Source organism: Myotis nattereri, assembly GCF_964212035.1.
Source record: "Myotis nattereri genome assembly, chromosome: 4".
Lineage (NCBI taxonomy): Eukaryota > Metazoa > Chordata > Mammalia > Chiroptera > Vespertilionidae > Myotis > Myotis nattereri.
The window spans coordinates 50,644,152-50,663,427 of NC_138079.1; the positions used below are offsets into that span (position 1 = coordinate 50,644,152).

General features: G+C 36.9%; 1 protein-coding gene across 1 annotated transcript in view; it reads left to right on the top strand.

Moving 5' to 3' along the window:
- Window positions 1-19,276, top strand: part of ADGRV1 (adhesion G protein-coupled receptor V1) — a 459,909-nt gene that overhangs the window by 128,040 nt on the left and 312,593 nt on the right. The window contains exons 51-58 of the mRNA XM_081090113.1: window positions 3,903-4,125; window positions 4,450-4,654; window positions 7,711-7,857; window positions 10,932-11,187; window positions 12,831-13,033; window positions 13,967-14,143; window positions 14,493-14,675; window positions 15,920-16,099. Of these exons, the coding sequence (XP_080946239.1) occupies window positions 3,903-4,125; window positions 4,450-4,654; window positions 7,711-7,857; window positions 10,932-11,187; window positions 12,831-13,033; window positions 13,967-14,143; window positions 14,493-14,675; window positions 15,920-16,099 (1,574 nt within the window). The remainder of the gene's footprint in view (window positions 1-3,902; window positions 4,126-4,449; window positions 4,655-7,710; window positions 7,858-10,931; window positions 11,188-12,830; window positions 13,034-13,966; window positions 14,144-14,492; window positions 14,676-15,919; window positions 16,100-19,276) is intronic.

Sequence of the window (19,276 nt, forward strand, 5' to 3'; positions counted from 1 at the left end):
TCACCTCTGCCCTGAAGAAGTTTAACAGGTAATAGGGAAGAGATACATGTAAAATCACACAAATACGTTTCTGGCTACATACAGATAACTGCTATGAAAGAATAAAGAACTCCCACAACACAAAATGGAGAGGCCTTGACCTGGTCTAAGGGATGCCCCGAGAGTTTTCTTACATAATTAGGTGTTAATGAGGCCGAGTTAAGCATAGGGTGGGCTCTAGTTTGAGGGAACAACATGCAGAGGTCAGATGGTAGCAGTGAGCATGAGCTTTTAAAGGACCAGGGAGAGGTCAAAGTGGCAGTGAGGGGAGAGCAGTATAGATTGTAACTGAAGATGTAATCAGACCAGAGAGGGATTTAAAGGATTATTGTCTTTATCCTAAAAGTAACTGGGTGTCTTTTATGAGAGGGTGATGAGGAGGTGGAGAAAGAGGGGGGCAGGGAGAGAGAAACAGAGACTGTGTGTGTGCATGAGAGAGAGAAAGAGAGAGAGAGAGAGAGAGAGAGAGAGAGCGCCCATGTCATGGGGAGAAAAGCTTAGAGAAGCTTAGAGGCTGGGAAGAGATGTCTTGAAGACAGTCTGGAGGCTCATGGCATGTTTCAGACTGAAGATGTTGCATGGTGGAGTTTGGAAAGTGGTGGGTGATGCAGGTGGAAAATTAGACAAGCAGATTCATTCAGAAGATGTTTCACAAGTAAAATCCACAGGAGTTGATGGTAGATTAGATATGGGGGTATGTGATAGGGAGGATGTCAAGAATGAGTCTAATTTTTACATAGGTGGTAGTTCTATAACCATTATGGTGATCACTGGGAGGAAGTCCAGGCACTTAGGGACAGAGATAATGAGTTTCATTGGAATCCATTGAGATGCCTTTGAGTCATTCGTGTGCAGATATTGAAGAAGTATTGCTGGTCAGAGCTTAGAAGAGAGTCCTAGACTGCAGATATTGGATGTTCTACATGCAGCGAAGGAAGATGTAGAAACAGACTATGTAGTGTGAGAGGAGGGATCCTCGAACCAAGCCTTGCTGAATTCCACTTTTTCAAGGGGAGGTGAAGGAGACTGTGTGGTCAAAAGATTCAGGAAATATGGGAATCTATAGCTAACACTTACTGAATGTTATGTCCCGGTCCTGTTGCAGTCCTTCAGTTTATTATATCATTCATCCTCTAAGCTCTGTGTGTTGCTGGAAAGACACTCAGCCCCTTCTCTTTAGTCCTCCAATACTCTCAGCTTCATCAAAAATATTACATTTGAAAATCATTTGGATTAAGCTCATTACTCTCTTCATTCCTGTTCAGTTACCATAAGAAGTGCAGGCCCCTGGGAATGAGATTCTCATTCCCATGTGTTCTGCTCATGCTAGAGACCAGTGGTCACCAACCTTTTGGACCTCACGGACCACCAGTGGTCCACCGCTGCTCTAGACCATCTGAGCCCAGAGTTCTAGTCCAGATGCTCACGTCTCATTTCCCCAGCCCCCAAACCCTCCACAGTGCCCTGTGAAACACATACACTGTATCTCAGACTGTTCTCAGGATATTCTCTTCTCTTTGCTCTGGAACTTGGCTCGCTCCTGAGGACACAGCTTCTCAGGAAGCTCTTCCTGGCTGCTCCATCTTTTACTGGTTTCTTCTTATATTCCCAGGCCTCTAACTGGTTAGGAATGCTTGCTCTAGCACTTAGTCCTGGAACCTCTCTTTACACTCATTCCTTAAGTAATCTCATCCATTTGCTTACATGTGGGATACTTTTAAATTTTTTATAGTTTTGCTAAATGGAAGATAATTCTGTAATCAGTACTAGTTAAAATCCTCTTCCCAAACAGACTCAAAGACACAGAGAGCATACTGGTGGTTGCCAAAGGGAAGGGGAATTGGGGGACTGGGTGGAAGAGTTGAAGGGATGAATAACTACAAATTGGTAGTTACAAATTAGTCATGGGGAAGTGAAGTACAGCATAGGGACTATAGTTAATAATATTGTGATAACTATATATGGTGCCAGGTGGAAATATGTACTGGAAACATCAGGGGAACCCTTTAGAGCAGTGATGGCAAACCTTTTGAGCTTGGCGTGTCAGCATTTTGAAAAACCCTAACTTAACTCTGGTGCCGTGTCACATATAGAAATTTTTTGATATTTGCAACCATAGTAAAACAAAGATTTATATTTTTGATATTTATTTTATATATTTAAATGCCATTTAACAAAGAAAAATCAACCAAAAAAACGAGTTTGCATGTCACCTCTGACACGCGTATCATAGGTTCGCCATCACTGCTTTAGAGCATATGATAACCATTATGCTGTACACTTGAAGCCAATACAAAGTAAACTGTAATTGAAACAAAAACGGATAAAAAATATCCTCTTCCCCCAGTAGAGATTTTTTTCTTTCCCTCATACATTCCTGGCCCAATTTCATGATCCTGAACAGTACAAATGCCTATTTTCTGAGAAAACACTCTCTGCATACATATGTTCAGATTTAAGCCTACACTTCCTACTCTAAATGTTTGATTATCTATTTGCTGCCTTGTAATACTAATCAGATTGAGAGGATGTGAATAGGAGTCTATCTCCCAGGGTTGGATGCATCATCAGTGATGATAAAAAAAACTTTAGTTCATGATTTTGCTTGAGACTGTAGAATCAGTTAAACGTGAGAGGAGTTGAGAGCCATCTGAGGAGTTTGCCCTTTACTGAATGTATCCAGTTTTACAAAGCTTTATGGAAAATATATGATCATTTTGAAAATACAAACTTATTAGTAACTACTTTTTTAATCTTTACCTTTTATGCAACATTTACTAAATTACAATAGTAACAGTTTCTCCCATATATAAAAATAATCAGTAGTTCTCAATACTTAAGAATATGGGATTTAAGAGTGGGTATGGGGTTTTCCTTTTTATCGTATGGGTAAAAATTTTGGAAGAGACTCATGGTTTCTGGTTCTATATGCTATTTTAATACCCAGTTTTATTTGATATTTGTATGTTCCATTGTGTTTCAATGAGTACTGGAATTTATGCATGTTTCTTGGCGGTTTCTTTCTTTTCTCCTGTTTTAAGTCTGAAGATTTTTTTAGTGTTGTGTACAGTGTAGTGGGCACCCTTTCCTTCTAATGTCATTAAATACAAGTATGTGCCATTGCTTTTAATTATGAAGAGCATGGTTTTCCAATAACATTTCAAAAAGCATTGACAGAACATATTCTAAAATCTTGAATTTGTTCATTTTCTTTGGTTTAATTAACCACCTTTAAGAATTTATTAAGTGAATGTAATTAAAATGAAGAATTAATTAAAATTGAAAAACTATATAGAAAACAATATTATTAAACATATTTTAAGATCAACCCTATAGATTATTCATTAAAATTATAAATATGAATGCTGTGTAGTCACATATAAAAAACTATGCTATATATATATACTATAAACATGGTATTACCCTTTTTAATTAATAATTTTTTTTATATTTAGACTGTTTATAACTGTGCCAATTATGAATTCATATGAATCATGACTGGAAGGAAAATAGAAAATAAACCATTTAGTGGTAGGATTATGGGTATTTTTTACTTTCAAAAGTATCCTAGCATGCTATTCAATAAATAAATATTGAGATGAATACGAACAAATCCAAAATCCATTTGGCTTGTACCATTCAAGATCACTTTTTCAGTGGGTTGTGGGTACATTGTCAGGCCTGCTCGATCTTTCCATACCATTTAACAATTATTATTTACACTCAGTTATTTTAGAGATTGAATTGTGTATTACTTCAGAAATCAAAATGGCACTTTGAGAGTTGGAGAGATTTTGCCGTGGTACGTATGTGAGGTGACTGTTTATATTGGACTCTAGTTGCCTTTCCCTTCCTTCCTGCAGTGCACATACTTCTCATTGGCCACACTGTGTCTGCTCTCTATGGCTGGAATTCAGAGCTGAATCAGTTCTCTTTTATTCTGGAAGCACCTTCTGCTCACGATGCAGCTTCGGTCACAGTCAAGTCCCTTAATTCAAGCAAGGATTTAATTGCTCTAGTGGGAGCCACCCACTCACACATATATGAGCTGGCCTATGTTTCAAGCCAGTCTGACTTTATTCCTAGGTAGGTTGAACATTTTATGCTGTCTTTATACTCACCATAATTTTATATGATACCTAATTTCTAAGTCTTTATCCAATGACTGAAAAATGTATGAAATATAAGAGCTATTTATAAACCAGACATTTGGTTGTTATCCAGATTTCTAATATTTATTCTACCAAGTTAGTAGTATATGAACACTTCAGATTAAAATTTTACTTATGAAATGTGAGTTTTCCAAACTTTGAATATCAGTCAATGTTATAAGAGTTTTATGAGCAATGCACTGTGTATATGTCTTTAATTTGTTGTAGCTGACTGACTGTATACATTCTTCTATGTCAGTTCAGGTGAACTGATATTTGAACCTGGTGTCAGAGAAGCTATAATCGCAGTAAATATTCTCGATGATACAGTTCCAGAGGAGGAAGAATCTTTCAGAGTTCAGCTTAAAAATCCTAAAGGAGGAGCAGAGATTGGTATTAATGGTTATGTAAAAATCACTATTCTGTCTAATGATGATGCCTATGGAGTTGTTGGATTTGCTCAGGTAATGATTCCAAAGACCCCACACTTAGAATTCAGAATGATGTATTCACTGCATTTATATATGAGTTATCAGCACTAGTGAGTCGTACTTGAGTATTTTAAGCCTCTCTTCTTTCCCTTTGCCTGCTTCACCCCCTACTGTGCATTCTAAGCTCAATTCTACTGCTGCCTTGCAATTTAGTCTTACACACTGGACCCCCTGGGTCCATTTGTCCTAAACTTTATGGTTTGTACTGATTCCTTTTATAAGATTGAATTTGACATGTTACCAGTTGGGCTTGGCCCAGGAGTTTGAATTTGCTGTTACCCATGTTTCCAGAAAACAGTGATGTAGATCCCAATCACTATGTCTGGTCACACACATTACTTATAAATATTTTACTGTCCTGTTATGCCTTTGTTATTTCTGTGGGGGTGAAGGGAGGAAGAGGAGGGGGAGGATGAGAAGGAGGAGGAGGAGGAGGAGGAGGAGGAGGAGGAGGAGAGAAAGAGAGAGAGGGAGAAGTTTGTAACTCTGTATGCATTGTACACATGGAGATGCTTTCTCCTGAGGAAAGGGAATGTGCATGAGGACAAAGGCCTGGAGGAGATGAGGAAGTGAGTTACACACATATCTGGGGGAAAACGATCAGGGCAGGGAGAAACCATCAGCAAGTGCACTGGCCCTGAAGGGAGACCTTGCCTCTTAGGAGCAGCAGGGAACTCACTGTGGCTGATCTGTGTGCTGAGGCAGATGAGGCCCAGGTGTGTCAGGAATCCCCACCAGCACTCACAGGTTCAGTGACTTGCAAGGAGAACTCATAGGACTGATTTGTCACACAAAATCAGCTAAGGGAAAAGGCTCATGGGATAAAGTCCAGAGAAAACTAGGTACCAGCTTCCCAGTGTTCTCTTCCAGTGGAATCACGGGGAACGCATTCCCCCAGCATCGAGTTATGACAACACGTGAGAAGTGTTGTCAACCAGCAAAGCTCATTAGAGACTCATTGCTCAGGATTTTAATTGGGCACAGATCATGTAGGCACCCTCTACCTGGCATGTAAACTTCCAGATTCCCAGAAAAAGAAACAGGTGTTCAACATAAACTGCATTGTGTATTCAAACAGGCCAAGCAAATGGAACTCATTGTCAGTTCTGGGAATCGTGGGAACCCTCCTGAAATTCAAGTTCCCAAACACCAGCCAAGGGCCAATCTTGCAGGCAGGCCTTTCAGAGGATTGCAGTAAGGCCTGCTATGTTGGCTGTCTCCTGCACGAGCGCCTTAGTGTCATATGAATTTGGCCTCTGAGGGAAATGGAGAGCTTTCAAAGGGTCAGAGTAAAAGAGCAACATGATCTGACATGCATTTTAAAAGGACACACATGCCACAGAATCAAAACTAGATTGTAAGTGGGCAAAAACAGATATAGACCAGTTAGGAGACTATTGAAGTAATCCAGCAGCAAATGATAGTGTGGAAGCAGGAGTTTGTCTTTCACCAAGGTATGGACCACTGTAGGAGAAGAGGTTTCAGGGATAAGATAAGGAGTTTTTGACCCACTAATGTCCTGAGTTAATTGCTTGCAAGGGTTGTAGGATCACCCTATTACCCAGCCTGGCCCATTCTGAACTCAAGGCGGATCAGCTCCCTCTGAGGCAGCTCTGCCCCACAGAAATACAATGTGAGCCAGACATGTAATTTTGAGTTTTCTTGTAGTCACATAAAAAGGGAAAAGAAAAGGTGAAGTTAGTTTTAATATTATATTTTATTTAACCTAGTACATTTGAAATATAATTTCAACATAAAATTACTGATGAAATATTTTACATTCTTTTTCCATATTTTATCTTCAAATTCAGTGTGCATTTTATACTTACACACTAGTCATATTTCTAATGCTCATTGGCCACCTGCTGCCAGAGCATTGTCTTTTATGAACAAATTATATGCATATGTTAAAATCACAGCATTTTCGGCAGAAATGTTTGATTGCCTTGAGCAAGCTTTTATTACTATGTAACATCTGTAACATTGTGTTAAAATGCTGTGTAAAATATCGCTATGAGATAGGATATCTATTCAAGTTAGCATTCTAAATAGAGCCTTTAAGAAATGAATGGGGGCATCTCTTTTCAGATTATCATAGTAAAAAGGCAAGAAATATCTTACTGAAAAGATTTTTTAAAGTCTTTATACTCCATATTTTTGCTCTATGGCCTGTAGTGAAACCAGGATATTGTCAAGAAGGGATTCTTTGGAATATTAATTTTGAGGAAACAGTCATTAAATGGTTGGCAAGAGATGTTGCAAGTGTCAGAGAAGGAATGTTGTAGTCACACAGAGATAGAACTAAGTTTGCAACAAAGGAAAGAGGCTAGAAGTACAGATGAAAGGAAGAGAATATGGCATTCTAACACAAGGGAAATGATATTTCTGGCAGGAAAAATAGTCTTAAGACTATGAGCTAAGGATGAAACATCAGTGGAAACAGGACAGCCTATAGAAACACTTCAAAGAATATAAATTTAAGGGTAAGAGACATTTGTAAATGATCAGAAAGGGCGCCCTGATTCTCATGACATTGTTACATTCTGGTGGGATTGTGGAGACCCTGTCGATCAAACGCTTATTTTACAAAGAGAGAACAGAGACCTAGAGGGATTGCAGAGGTCACCAAGACGAAGCCTTCCTTCTCCTAACGGTCACATCCTTTCTGTTCTACACGCTGTTTTACATTCTGTGTATAACACTTCAACAAAGCATATTGTTTCTGATTTATACAGAGAACATATGTTCATTGAAGAAAACGTGAAAAACATAGAAACAAGGAAACAAAAATAAATATAATCCTAAAAAACTAACACTTTTGTTTATTTTAACTTAATCTCTTACTTTTTCAAACGTGTGTTTTTAAATAAATTCATAGTCATCCGATATTATGTTTCTTTAACTATTGTTTTTCACTTAATATCTCATGTTGCCTCGTGCTGTGAAGGTCGCAGATGTATGGTAGCATGAAATAAAAGTTTACTTAAGTAATTTCCAATAACCTTGGTGATTTCCTATATATTTTTCAGAATTCATTATATAAGCAAGTGGAAGAAATGGAGCAAGATAGCCTACTAACCTTGAATGTTGAGCGCTTAAAAGGAACTTATGGTCGTATAACTGTAGCATGGGAAGCTGACGGAAGTATTAGTGATATATTTCCTATCTCAGGAGTGGTATGTAATTTATAAAATTGTAGGAAAGTCACTTTTAAATTATGGTTACTATTTTTCTTATTCAATACATTTAGCTTATTTTATTATTCCTTATATTTCTAAGGAAAAACATAGTAGTTGCTACATTTATAAAAACAACACCCATTATCTAAAAAACAAAATTATTTTTTTCACCTCCATGATCCATTACATTTGATTTTTTAAAACAGGTAATTTTCCAAAATAAGTAACCAAAAGACACATTCCTCATTGCTCTTTAAATAGATTTAAGATTGTAAAATAGGTTTATGATCACAATTGGTAAATTACTTATTTTGGAAGTATGACTCTACATGAAAATGTCTAGTTGTGCCTAAAAGAAGGTTATTTTTATTTATTTTTTTAATTAATTTTTTTATTAAGGTATTACATATGTGTCCTTATCCCACCATAACCCCCCTGACCTCCCCAACTCATGCCCTTACCCCCTGTTGTCTGTGTCCATTAGTTAGGCTTATATGCATGCATACAAGTCCTTTGGTTGACCTTTCCCCCGTACCCCCACCCTCCCTTACCTTCCCTCTGGGGTTTGACAGTCTGATTGATACTTCTCTGTCTCTGGATCTGTTTTTTTTTTTTTTTAATATATTTTATTGATATTTTACAGAGAGGAAGGGAGAGAGATAGAGAGTTAGAAACATCGATGAGAGAGAATCATCGATCAGCTGCCTCCTGCACATCTCCCACTGGGGATATGCCCACAACCCAGGTACATGCCCCCGACCGGAATCGAACCCGGGACCTCTCAGCCCGCAGGCCGACGCTCTATCCACTGAGCCAAACCGGTCTCGGCTGGATCTGTTTTTGTTAATTAGTTTATGTTGTTCATTATATTCCATAAATGAGTGAGATCATGTGATATTTGTCTCTCTCTAACTGGCTTATTTCACTTAGCATAATGCTCTCCAGATCCATAAATTATGGTTACTATTGATGCATGGCACCAAATCCTGCCTTAGGGATGAAGTGTTAGATTGTATCCCTCTCTAATCACCATAGATTATTGTTGTGATGATTGTGTGTATTTTCTATAATACCAAATTATCTGTAAAAAAAAGTCATCCCTTTTGAAGTTCATTATATTGGTTGGGCAAATTTTGGATGTATTACATTATTGGAAAGATAAACCCAAGCAAATTTGGGATTGGAATGGAAATGTGATTTCAAGTTTTGGGAGCAGTAAGCAGGGAAGAAATTTCTGTAAAATAGATGTACGAAAAAGTAGACCAGAGATGTTGAGCGATATAGGTGAGTTTCCTGTAAATAGAATCTGAGATGGAAGGTTTCAGTTTATTGGGAAGATACACGTATAAACAAGTGAGGAAGATAAGAATGTGCAGAGGGAGAAGTTGATCCACAGATGACTGTTGAGCCTGCGAGGGAGGTCTGGAGCGAAGCTAGTCCTTTGGAGTTGTTTCCTTCTGGGTCAAGGAGCTGAGATGTTGCACCCCTATTTTAGTTGTCCTTGACCTTCAGTCGGCCTCTGGATGGGTCATAATCTTGGGTGGAACAGTTGCTGCAGCCAGGGCAGTTCCCAGTGAGAAATGCAGAAGCTGTTATTCCCTCTGGGGGATGGCTGCATCAGCCCCAAGAAGGTATCTGAGCAGAGGGTCACATTATCTACTATTGGAAGATCATATGAAATTGGGGCACAGGGTCAAAAATGGACTCAGAATGGGCTGAAGATGTAGAGGACTCACAAAGGGAGGGCTCAAGGAGTTGTTAGTTCCTAATTGGAAATTGGGTTGTCTCCTTGTCTTGGGTTTCATAGGTTAATTTATGTATTTTGCCTAGATGCTTCTCTGAAGAGTTCTCTTAACAGATGTATATTATGGTCCATCATTTCCAGGTTTCTGTATCATTTGAAAGGTGATTAGAGCTTCAGTTCTTAAAAATAATCGGGCAAACTTCATTGCATTGAATATTTACTTTAAGTTGCTAGCTACAAAAACTTGGAGTTGTATTTCTCAAGTTCTGTGCTCTGAATTATATTTCTCCAATTAATATGTATTATATAAATATGATTAAAATTATAATTTTAATGCATGATGGTATCTTAAATGTAGACTATATTTTGAAAGAATTAATTATTTTATCCAAAGGTCAGTAAACACTTACTGTAAAGGGCTTGATAGTAAATATTTTAGGTGTTGAGGGCTATAAGGCCTCTTTCCCAGCTTTGCCTTCGGAGCACTCTAGCAGCTGCAGACAATATGTAATTGAATGAGCGTGTGTTCTAATAAAGCTTCATTTACAAAACGTGGATTTGGCCAAAGGGCAGTAGTTTTCCGACACCTGGTTTTATTAATGAAGCTGTTGAATTTATATCCTCAAGTGCCTTATCAAGGTGGAGAGATGAATGCCAGCAAAATAGGCCTATAATACTAGCTTGCACAATTGTAGTTTTTAGCCATATTGCTGGAGAATAAGGCATGAGATGAGGAACAATGATAAATGACATTCAAGAAGCAGACAGAAGCCCTATTGGAAAGAACTTGATTCCACTTAGCAAACTCGGATTTGACTCTTCAGACAATGGAGACACCAAAGGGGGAGATGCTCTGAGTTGTATCTCTGCCTATTCTTTGTTCTCCACCTCTGTTTTGATTTATAAATTGTAAAATGATACATCTAATCAGACTTTCCCCATGGGAAATAGCAATCCTAGCCAAAATGTTGTAGAGAAAAGTATTTAAACCATATGCCATTTTCTTAATGTTTATAGATCTTTATATATGGTATCTAGGACTTAGATTCCCACAGAAAGACTATGCACTTGGTATTTTAGTAGAAAGTAGGCTTCAGGATATAATAATTTGGCTACCGTTTTACTAGGTTAAGTTTTAGTAATGGTTTATTTTTTTCTTAATAATCTTTCACTTTTTATATGAAAGACATTTGATTTGTAGATATGTTGCTTAAATATCTCTTGTTATTTAAGTTGTGGCCAATATAAAACAAATCTAACCTCTGTTATTCTTGCTGCACAGTGATAATGAAAAAAAAGGTAAACTTTTCTTTGTTTAAAATTTTAGATTTCATTTTCTGAAGGCCAGGCACTGTCTACAATCACCCTGACCATTCTTGCTGATGATGTACCAGAGTTATCAGAGATTGTGACCGTAACACTCACCCGCATTAGCACAGAAGGGGTTGAGGACCCATCGAAAGGTGCTGCTATTGATCAGAAAAGAAGCAAGTCTGTGATAACCACTCTGCCCAGTGACTCACCCTATGGCTTGGTGGGCTGGCATGCTGAGTCTCTCTTTGTTAGGGTAGCAGAGCCCAAAGGTAAATCTTGTTAAATCTTTTCAGGTTCTAGTAAGTTTTATTGGATAATTTAACTGTAATATTTACTAGAAATGTACATTTCTCTTTTTATGTGATATTTTTTAATTTGACATGGCTTAATCCTTTTTACTTTTTTGTTTATAATTATTGAATTTTATGATCATGCAAACATTCAAAAATACTTTTACTATTTTGAGACTATTATTATAATAGAAATCTTATTTTAGTAAATCATTACAGGAAAGAGGATTTGTTTTTATTTTACTTTCTCTTCTTCATCCTTTATTTGTCCTCTTTCCTCACTCAGATGTCCTCTCTAGATTTTCAAGTTACCAGGAACAAGGAGCAACACAGAGAAATGCATATGGTACTGCAGGTGTTAATTGTTAAATCTAAAGCAATGATTAGAATAATATTTTCTCTGAAGTAAAAGTAATCAGTCTCTATTTCCTTTGAGCTTAGTGCTGAAATCTGCCTAAGAAACTCTTCATATCAGTGGATAAATGGATTTTTGTAGATAAAGGTCATTTGGCTTATTTAAATTAAAAGTTATATATACTATATAATATGTATGTATTTCACATATGCTATGTAAAGTTTCTAAAATTTTCCAAAAAGAACATGGGCATTTCTCAGTGTCCTACCATTTAAGTAGTTGATGAGAAAAATGCCATGTAATTATGCATCTGGGCCTTTATATTTCTGTATATATGGGACAGAAGCAATAGGTTTCAAATAAAATGACCTGTTCATTTATTTATTTAACAAATATTTTTACAGCATCAAGTAAGTACCAGAAATTGTGCTGTGTGTTCTGGAAGCAAAGACATGGTATTTGGTTATTAGAAATGCACAGACCAGTAAGGAAGATTGACACACAGTTTTTTCTTTATATGGCAAATTAAATTTTTAAAAATCTAAAGAATTAAATAAAGAATAGGTGCTATGGAATACTTTGAGCCTTGTGATAGGTATCTCACTATAAGAGCAAAATTGTTCTAAAGAGTAGTTACTAAATGGTGACTTCGGTGTTTATTCATTTTTGAAGAATCTTCTTAGCATTTGTAATTAGTACCTTTGGTCAACCTGCATGTATGCACTTCTCTAAAGATTTTCAGGCCCTAGCCAGTTTGGGTCAGTGGATAGAGCATCAGCCTGAGGACTGAAGGGTCCTGGGTTCAATTTCGGTCAAGGGCACATGTCCGGGTAGGGAGCATGCAAATGGCAGCCTATCAACAATTCTCTCTCATCATTGATGTTTCTCTCTCTCTCTCTCTCTCTCTCTCTCTCTCTCTCTCTCTCTCTCCTTCTCTGAAATCAATAAAAATATATTTTAAAAAAAGATTTTCACCAATTTCTGTTAAAGTGCATGACATGGGCAGCATAGAGTATGCTAAAAAAAGCAGCAGGGAGGGCTTAGAACTGGGATCGATTGCTTGCAGTGTATGGGGAATCTCAGCACAACTTTGGGAATAGGTGAGCACAGCACAAAATACTCCTTGGGGGTGTACATTGTTTTTGTTTTGTCTCTCTTTCCTTAACTACCTAAAAGGGGTAGTGCAGAACATTCCACCCTAAGTGCCTGGAATAGCATTGACAGTACATAGAAAATCTTATGTACTTGAGTCATGTCTGTCCCACAGAGAACATCACCACTCTTCAGTTACAAATTGTTCGAGATAAAGGACTACGCGGAGACATTGCCATTCACTTGATAGCTAAACCCAATTTCTTACTGCCCGTCAATAATCAAGCTACAGAGAATGAAGATTATGTGCTACAAGAAACAATAATAATAATGAAAGAAAATATAAAAGAAACTTATGTCAAAGTTACCATTTTACCGGTGAGTCTAGGCTGTAGTTAAAAGGATTATATGTCTGATTGGATGCATTTGTTGCTTGGTTAATGCTAAATGAATGAATAAAATGCCCAAATCAGTCGGTTATTTTTATTGTTAAATTGATAGGGCAATATTTTCATTGAATGATACAATTAGTTGAATTAAGACTAGTTTCCAGATGGTTTAGATCTGGTTTTAGTGCTATGCTCTGTCTCTTATGTGTAATGAAACTGAAATTGATTAATAGTGTTACCAATAATATTACATAATTAAATATTTTATTTTTATGTTAGAATACTATATGTAATATTAACTATATTTTATATTGTTAAATAAATATGATATAACAGTGTTACTAATAATGGTATTGACGATATTAGATAATAGCGGTTGTTGGGGAAGACATGGGAAAGACGTGAAGTCTGGGGCAAAGCAAAAGTTCCTTTACTATTCACTATGTATTCTTTTTATCTTTTGAAATTGTTTATTATCTATTGAATAATAAGGTAAAAGTCTTTAAAACAATTTATTGAAATGAGGGATTATGTCTAAATTTATAAATCTAAGGCTTTTACTTTTAAGGTGTATGTAGTAATTACCAGTTTGTCCTACATTTGGGGGAGGGTAATATATATATATATATATATTTTTTTTTTTTTTCAAATAATTCTAAAAATACAATATATTCAATACAATATATTCAAAATAATTCTAAAAATTATTTTACTTGCTAATAAGTATGAGGCTTCTATTATTTCCTAAGCTTGAATATTTCCAAAGATTCTGATATTGTCAATGGGAATGTGTTAAAATATAGGAAGAAATTATTTTGGAAAGTGTGATACAGCTTCTCATTCCAAATATCCAAAGCATGTTCAATATATTTAAAAAAATAAGGCACCCTCTCTGTCCCCTCACTTCCCTGCTCACCTCCAGGATGATGCTCCTGAGTTGGAGGAAGGATTCATTGTCAACATCACCAAGGTGTACCTGGTGAACTCTGACTTCTCTGCAGGACAGCCACGCGTTCGGAGACCCGGGATGGAAATAGTTGAGATAATGATAGAAGAAAATAATGATCCCAGAGGAATCTTTAAGTTTCATGTTACCAGAGTGAGATGAACTTTCATACATTTATTGTGATATGGCCGTTTGCACCTTCCAATTTGGCCAGTGTCATATTTTCTGCAAAATAAGTGGCTTTGCTTGAAGATATTGATAAACATCTGTCTTTATCTTATAGATTAATTCTTAGTTCTCTTTGAGCTAGACCCAAGGATTAAATAAATTTATTCATCCTACATTTACATCTAAGAGTTCTAAATGAATATATATAGAAACTGTGTATTTCTACTTTGAAGAGTAAACATAGCCACTCTAAGTATAAATAATAAATTTAGAAAGTTATGCCTTCTGAGAGTTACTTTTGTCTTGCATTTTAACTTATATTTTTTACTTAAAGGATGCTGTTGGAGTTATCACTGCCTATGAGGTACCTCCACCCCTGAACATTCTTCGAGTTCCTGTAGTCCGGCTGGCTGGAAGCTTTGGGGCAGTGGATGTTTATTGGAAAGCAACACTGGACAGTGCTGGCCTGGAAGACTTTAAGCCATCTCATGGGATTCTTAAATTTGCAGATAGACAAGTATGCTAGTTATGAACATATTAGCATTTTTCTGGTTGTACTTCAAACATTTTATAGACATCCATTAAATGATTGGGCAATAGTGGTTGCTAAATGAATTATACTCTGAATTCTGTCAAGCCAAACAGAAATACTGTTAGTATATAATTAATTAATGGACATAGGAAGAGAAATAGAGAGAGAAAGAGAAACATAGATATAAGAGAGAAACATCGGTTGGTTGCCTCCTGTATGGGGATCAAATGCACAACCTAGGTATGTGCCCTGACCTGAAATCGAACCCGCCAACTTTTGGTGTACTAGATGATGCTCCAGCCTACTGAGCCACATTGATCATGGCTAGCTGGGATATTTTTTATCACGAAAAGTGAAATCACCATCTGGACTAAGTTATACTTATAAGTTATTAAAACTTTCAAGATAGGCCCAGAAAAATGAACAAAATCCTGATCATGAATATTTAAGAACAACAGATTTGGGTTTTCTTCCTGCCTTTTTTTATTTTCCTACATTCCAAGAATAGTATTTGGAACTAATGGGATTTATTCTAATTGCAAAACACAATGATAATTTCTATGGTACCATTTTATATCATGTAAGGTTAATACTTAGTATACTAAAATTGATGTTTGTGCAATGGTCATTAGAGCCAACATGTTATTTTCAATGTTTTTGTTCAAGAATAAGGCTTCATTGCTCTGGCCAGTGTAGCTAAGTGGATAGAATGTTGCTTGTGCATCTAAGGGTCATGAGTTTGATTCCCAGTCAAGGGCACATACCTGGGTTGTAGGTTCTATCCCTGGCTCTGGTCGGGGTGTGTGGAAGACAACCAATCGATATGTCTCTTTCACATTGATGTTTCTCTCTCTCCGTCCTTTTCACTCTCTCTCAAGAATCAATGGAAAAAATATCCTTGGGTGAGGATTAACAAAAAAATAAAATAAGGAAAAAGGTCTCATTATTTTTGTATCTATAATTACTATATTATATATATGATTTCCTATATCTTGAACATAATTAACTATACATTTCTTTGAAATACAATAAATGTATGACTTTAAAATGCTATTATGAACATAACAGGCAAATAATCCTGCATTTTTATTTTGCACTATGTTTTTAAATTTTAACTAAAAAATAAACTATATGTTCAAAAATTGATATTACATTATGTACCCTTCCCTCTGTCTCTCCTTTCTTCTTCCTCTTTCTCTCTCTTTTCCTTCTTTCCTTTTCTTTTGTAGGTTACTGCCATGATAGAAATAACCATAATTGATGATGCTGAATTTGAACTCATGGAGACTTTTAGTATTTCCTTAATCAGGGTGACTGGAGGTGGCAGACTTGGTGATGATGTTGTAGTAACTGTTGTAATTCCACAAAATGATTCTCCATTTGGAGTATTTGGATTTGAAGAAAAAACTGTAAGTGAAATATACTGGGGGAGGGGCTTCTCCTAGGCTAATTTTTTCTGTGTAATTTTTAGTAGAAAGGTGTCTAATTTTTTTTTTTAAATAACCTCTTCAGAACCCTTCAGTTGTGAGTCTCTTTTCAAGGGTCTTTTGAGTTGGCTATTGAATTAGGCGCCAATCATCCAATCTATGCAGTTTGATAGTAATGATAATTCTTACTTCAGGCAGTTATAAAGGGAACCAGATTCCTACTTATTAAGTGTAATAAACCAAGATATGCTTTCCCCCCATACATTTGTTCTCTTCCTGCCCTGCTGGCAGACCAACACCCTGATCACAAGGCCTGATTCTGTCATGGATCTGGTGTTCCACTGAAGATGGATTTAGATGGGGAGGTGTTTATATTACCCTGACTTCTGGTACTCTTGCTTGACTTATATTGAACAAAAACCCACAGTCACCCCAGCTCATGCATTTCTCTATATTTCTTCTCTTTCTTCCCTCTTACTTCTCATTGGCTGTCTACTTCTGAGATCTGGAAAAGGTAGCCCAATTATTTTTGGTTCAACCATTGAGAGAGAAAAAATGCTTAACCACTCATTTGTGCAGCCAGGTTTAATGACTAGTGCTAAATTATCCCTACATCTTAAATATAAAATAAAGGACCACAAAACAATATTGTAATTACTACATGATGATTATGTAATAATTGTTATGACTTTATCTTTCAAAGAAAACTCTAAAATGAAATAATAAAAATATTTAGATAATTCTGGGGTACAGAATAACTTTTTATATCCATATGTCATTGTCACTTACAGGTAGTCAGCAATACACCATCGATCATTTATATAATAACAAATTGCTCTAATGTTCATGCCATTATTGCTCTGAAGAGGCAGGGCTAGTTCTATAATTTGCCTATAGTGTTGTATGTTCCAGATGCTCCAAATTTTAAAGATACCATAATAATTGTCTAATGATTTAACAACTGAAATTTCAGCTTCATAAGAAAATGGAAACCATAAGAGGGACACCGTACTTGCATTGCAATAGCCTAATGAGACTCTTTCCTGGAAAGGAATAAGCAGAGTTAAGGGTGTGTAAGGAGTTGTAGATTCACAAGAGTAGCTGTGAATGTCTCCAGGCAACAGAAAAAGTCTAGGAAAATACAAAAATGTATAAAGACGTCAGTAAAAGTATCCATAATATTACTACCCTGAGATAAACATCACTAATATTTTGTTGTATTTCCAACTAGGCTTGCTTTCTATCTGTATGTGCAAAGAAATATTTTAATACACATGAATGTATAATTTAATTTTTATAAAATGTCTCTGTTAGCTTCTCAAGTTAGATAAAAGGTTCAGGACTTAATAATCAAACCTCCAATTGGTGAAACCTTATAAAATGCTTTTGCTATTAACTTTGTCACACACTTTTTGGACTTACATACTGGATGGTGTATTTACAAACTCCTCTCATTGTTAGGGAAAATGAAGAGTTGTATTACTATTAATAAATAATTTTTGTTTATTAATTTTATCTTAACTAGTTTAGTGCACCCTTGGTCCGAGATCTTATAGCTTATTGCAATAACCTCCAATTTCCAATTTGTCTTATAGTCTAACTAGAGGCCCAGTGCACGAAATTCATGCATAGGGTGGTAGGGTGTCCCTCAACCCGGCCTGTACCCTTTCCAATCTGGGACATCCCTCTCACAATCTGGGACTGCTGGCTTCTAACCACTCACCTGCCTGCCTGCCTGATTGCCCCTAACTGCTTCTGCCTACCAGCCTGATTGCCCCCTAACCGCTCCCCTGCTGGCCTGATTGCCCACAACTACCCTTCTCTGCTGGCCTGATCGCCCCCAACTGCCCTCCCCTGCCAGCTTGATCATCCCCAACTGCCCTCCCATGCCAGCCTGATCGCCCACAACTGCTCTCCCCTGCCGTGACCCGCCTCCTCCACACAAGGCAGCAGAGATGCTGGGACCGGCCTCCTCCATGCCGTGCAAAGCTATGGGACCCCCAGGTCTCACCACGCAGAGCGGCCGCTGGTCCCCGCCTCCACTGTGCACGTGGCCATCTTGTGGCAACGTTGCGTGAGGGCATGACACCACCGAGGCTTTTATTATATAGGATATTAAGAGTTGCGCCCCCCAAGCCCTACTGTATAGCCCTTGTTGTGAGGAGTAAATGAATTAATATATGTGAAGCTCTTATAACTAGGCTTTATACTCAGTACATGTCAATTGCTGTTTTTATTATTGCTGGTATTAATTTTAACTTATTACGAACCCTTTATGGCTACTTTCCTTAATTCTTATCTTTCTCACTGCCAAAGGCTCTTGATCACACGGAGTTTCTCTTTTAACTTGTATCTAAGATATTCACTATTGGACACACATTGAACATTCTGTTAACCTCATTTGATGATACAGATTAGATTCAGCACGGAAGAACATGGAGAAAAGATTGTTAATATAAATCTATCAAAATTCTTAAGCTGCTCACAAGAACAATATGCCAAGTATACTAAAGCACGGGGAATCGCCGAGGCCCAAGGAAATCTTGCAAAACCTAAGCAAAAATGTTATCTGTGGAAACAAAAAGGACTTCTCTGTGCAGTTTGTTTATAGTGGGGTTTTTTCTTTCTTTCTTTCTTGTTTAGTATTTCTGGGCTCTGAGGAGTGGTTGGTATAGCACTGGCTGTGGAGTCAAACATCTCTATCAGGTTCCAGGCTCCTCTTCTCCAAGTATATGTATATGTAGCTGGTCCTCAGGTTTCTGTGAGGCTTCAATAAGTTTATGTGCAAGAATTGACATAATAGAAAATAAATGTCAGTTGCCTCCAAATCCCTACTTTTGGCACCAATGCAAAATCTCATGGAAAAATCAAAACAAGATTAAGTTAAATGTTAGTTAAGTATGTCTGTCTGTCTTGAAAATGGAAGGCATTGTGTTATGTTTTGTATTTCCATAATTGGTGGATATAATAGGCTCAATTTGGACTTTGCTTCACAGAGTCTCAATATATGTCATTCAGTTAAACCAGTATTGGTAAAGTAACAGTCTGAATTTCCTTCTGTCTTTATGTCATAATAATAAAATCTCTTTTAAATTTGGACTTACTGAAGTTGGCAGCTGCATAATTCAGAGGGCAGTTTAAGTCGATATTATGGGGGGT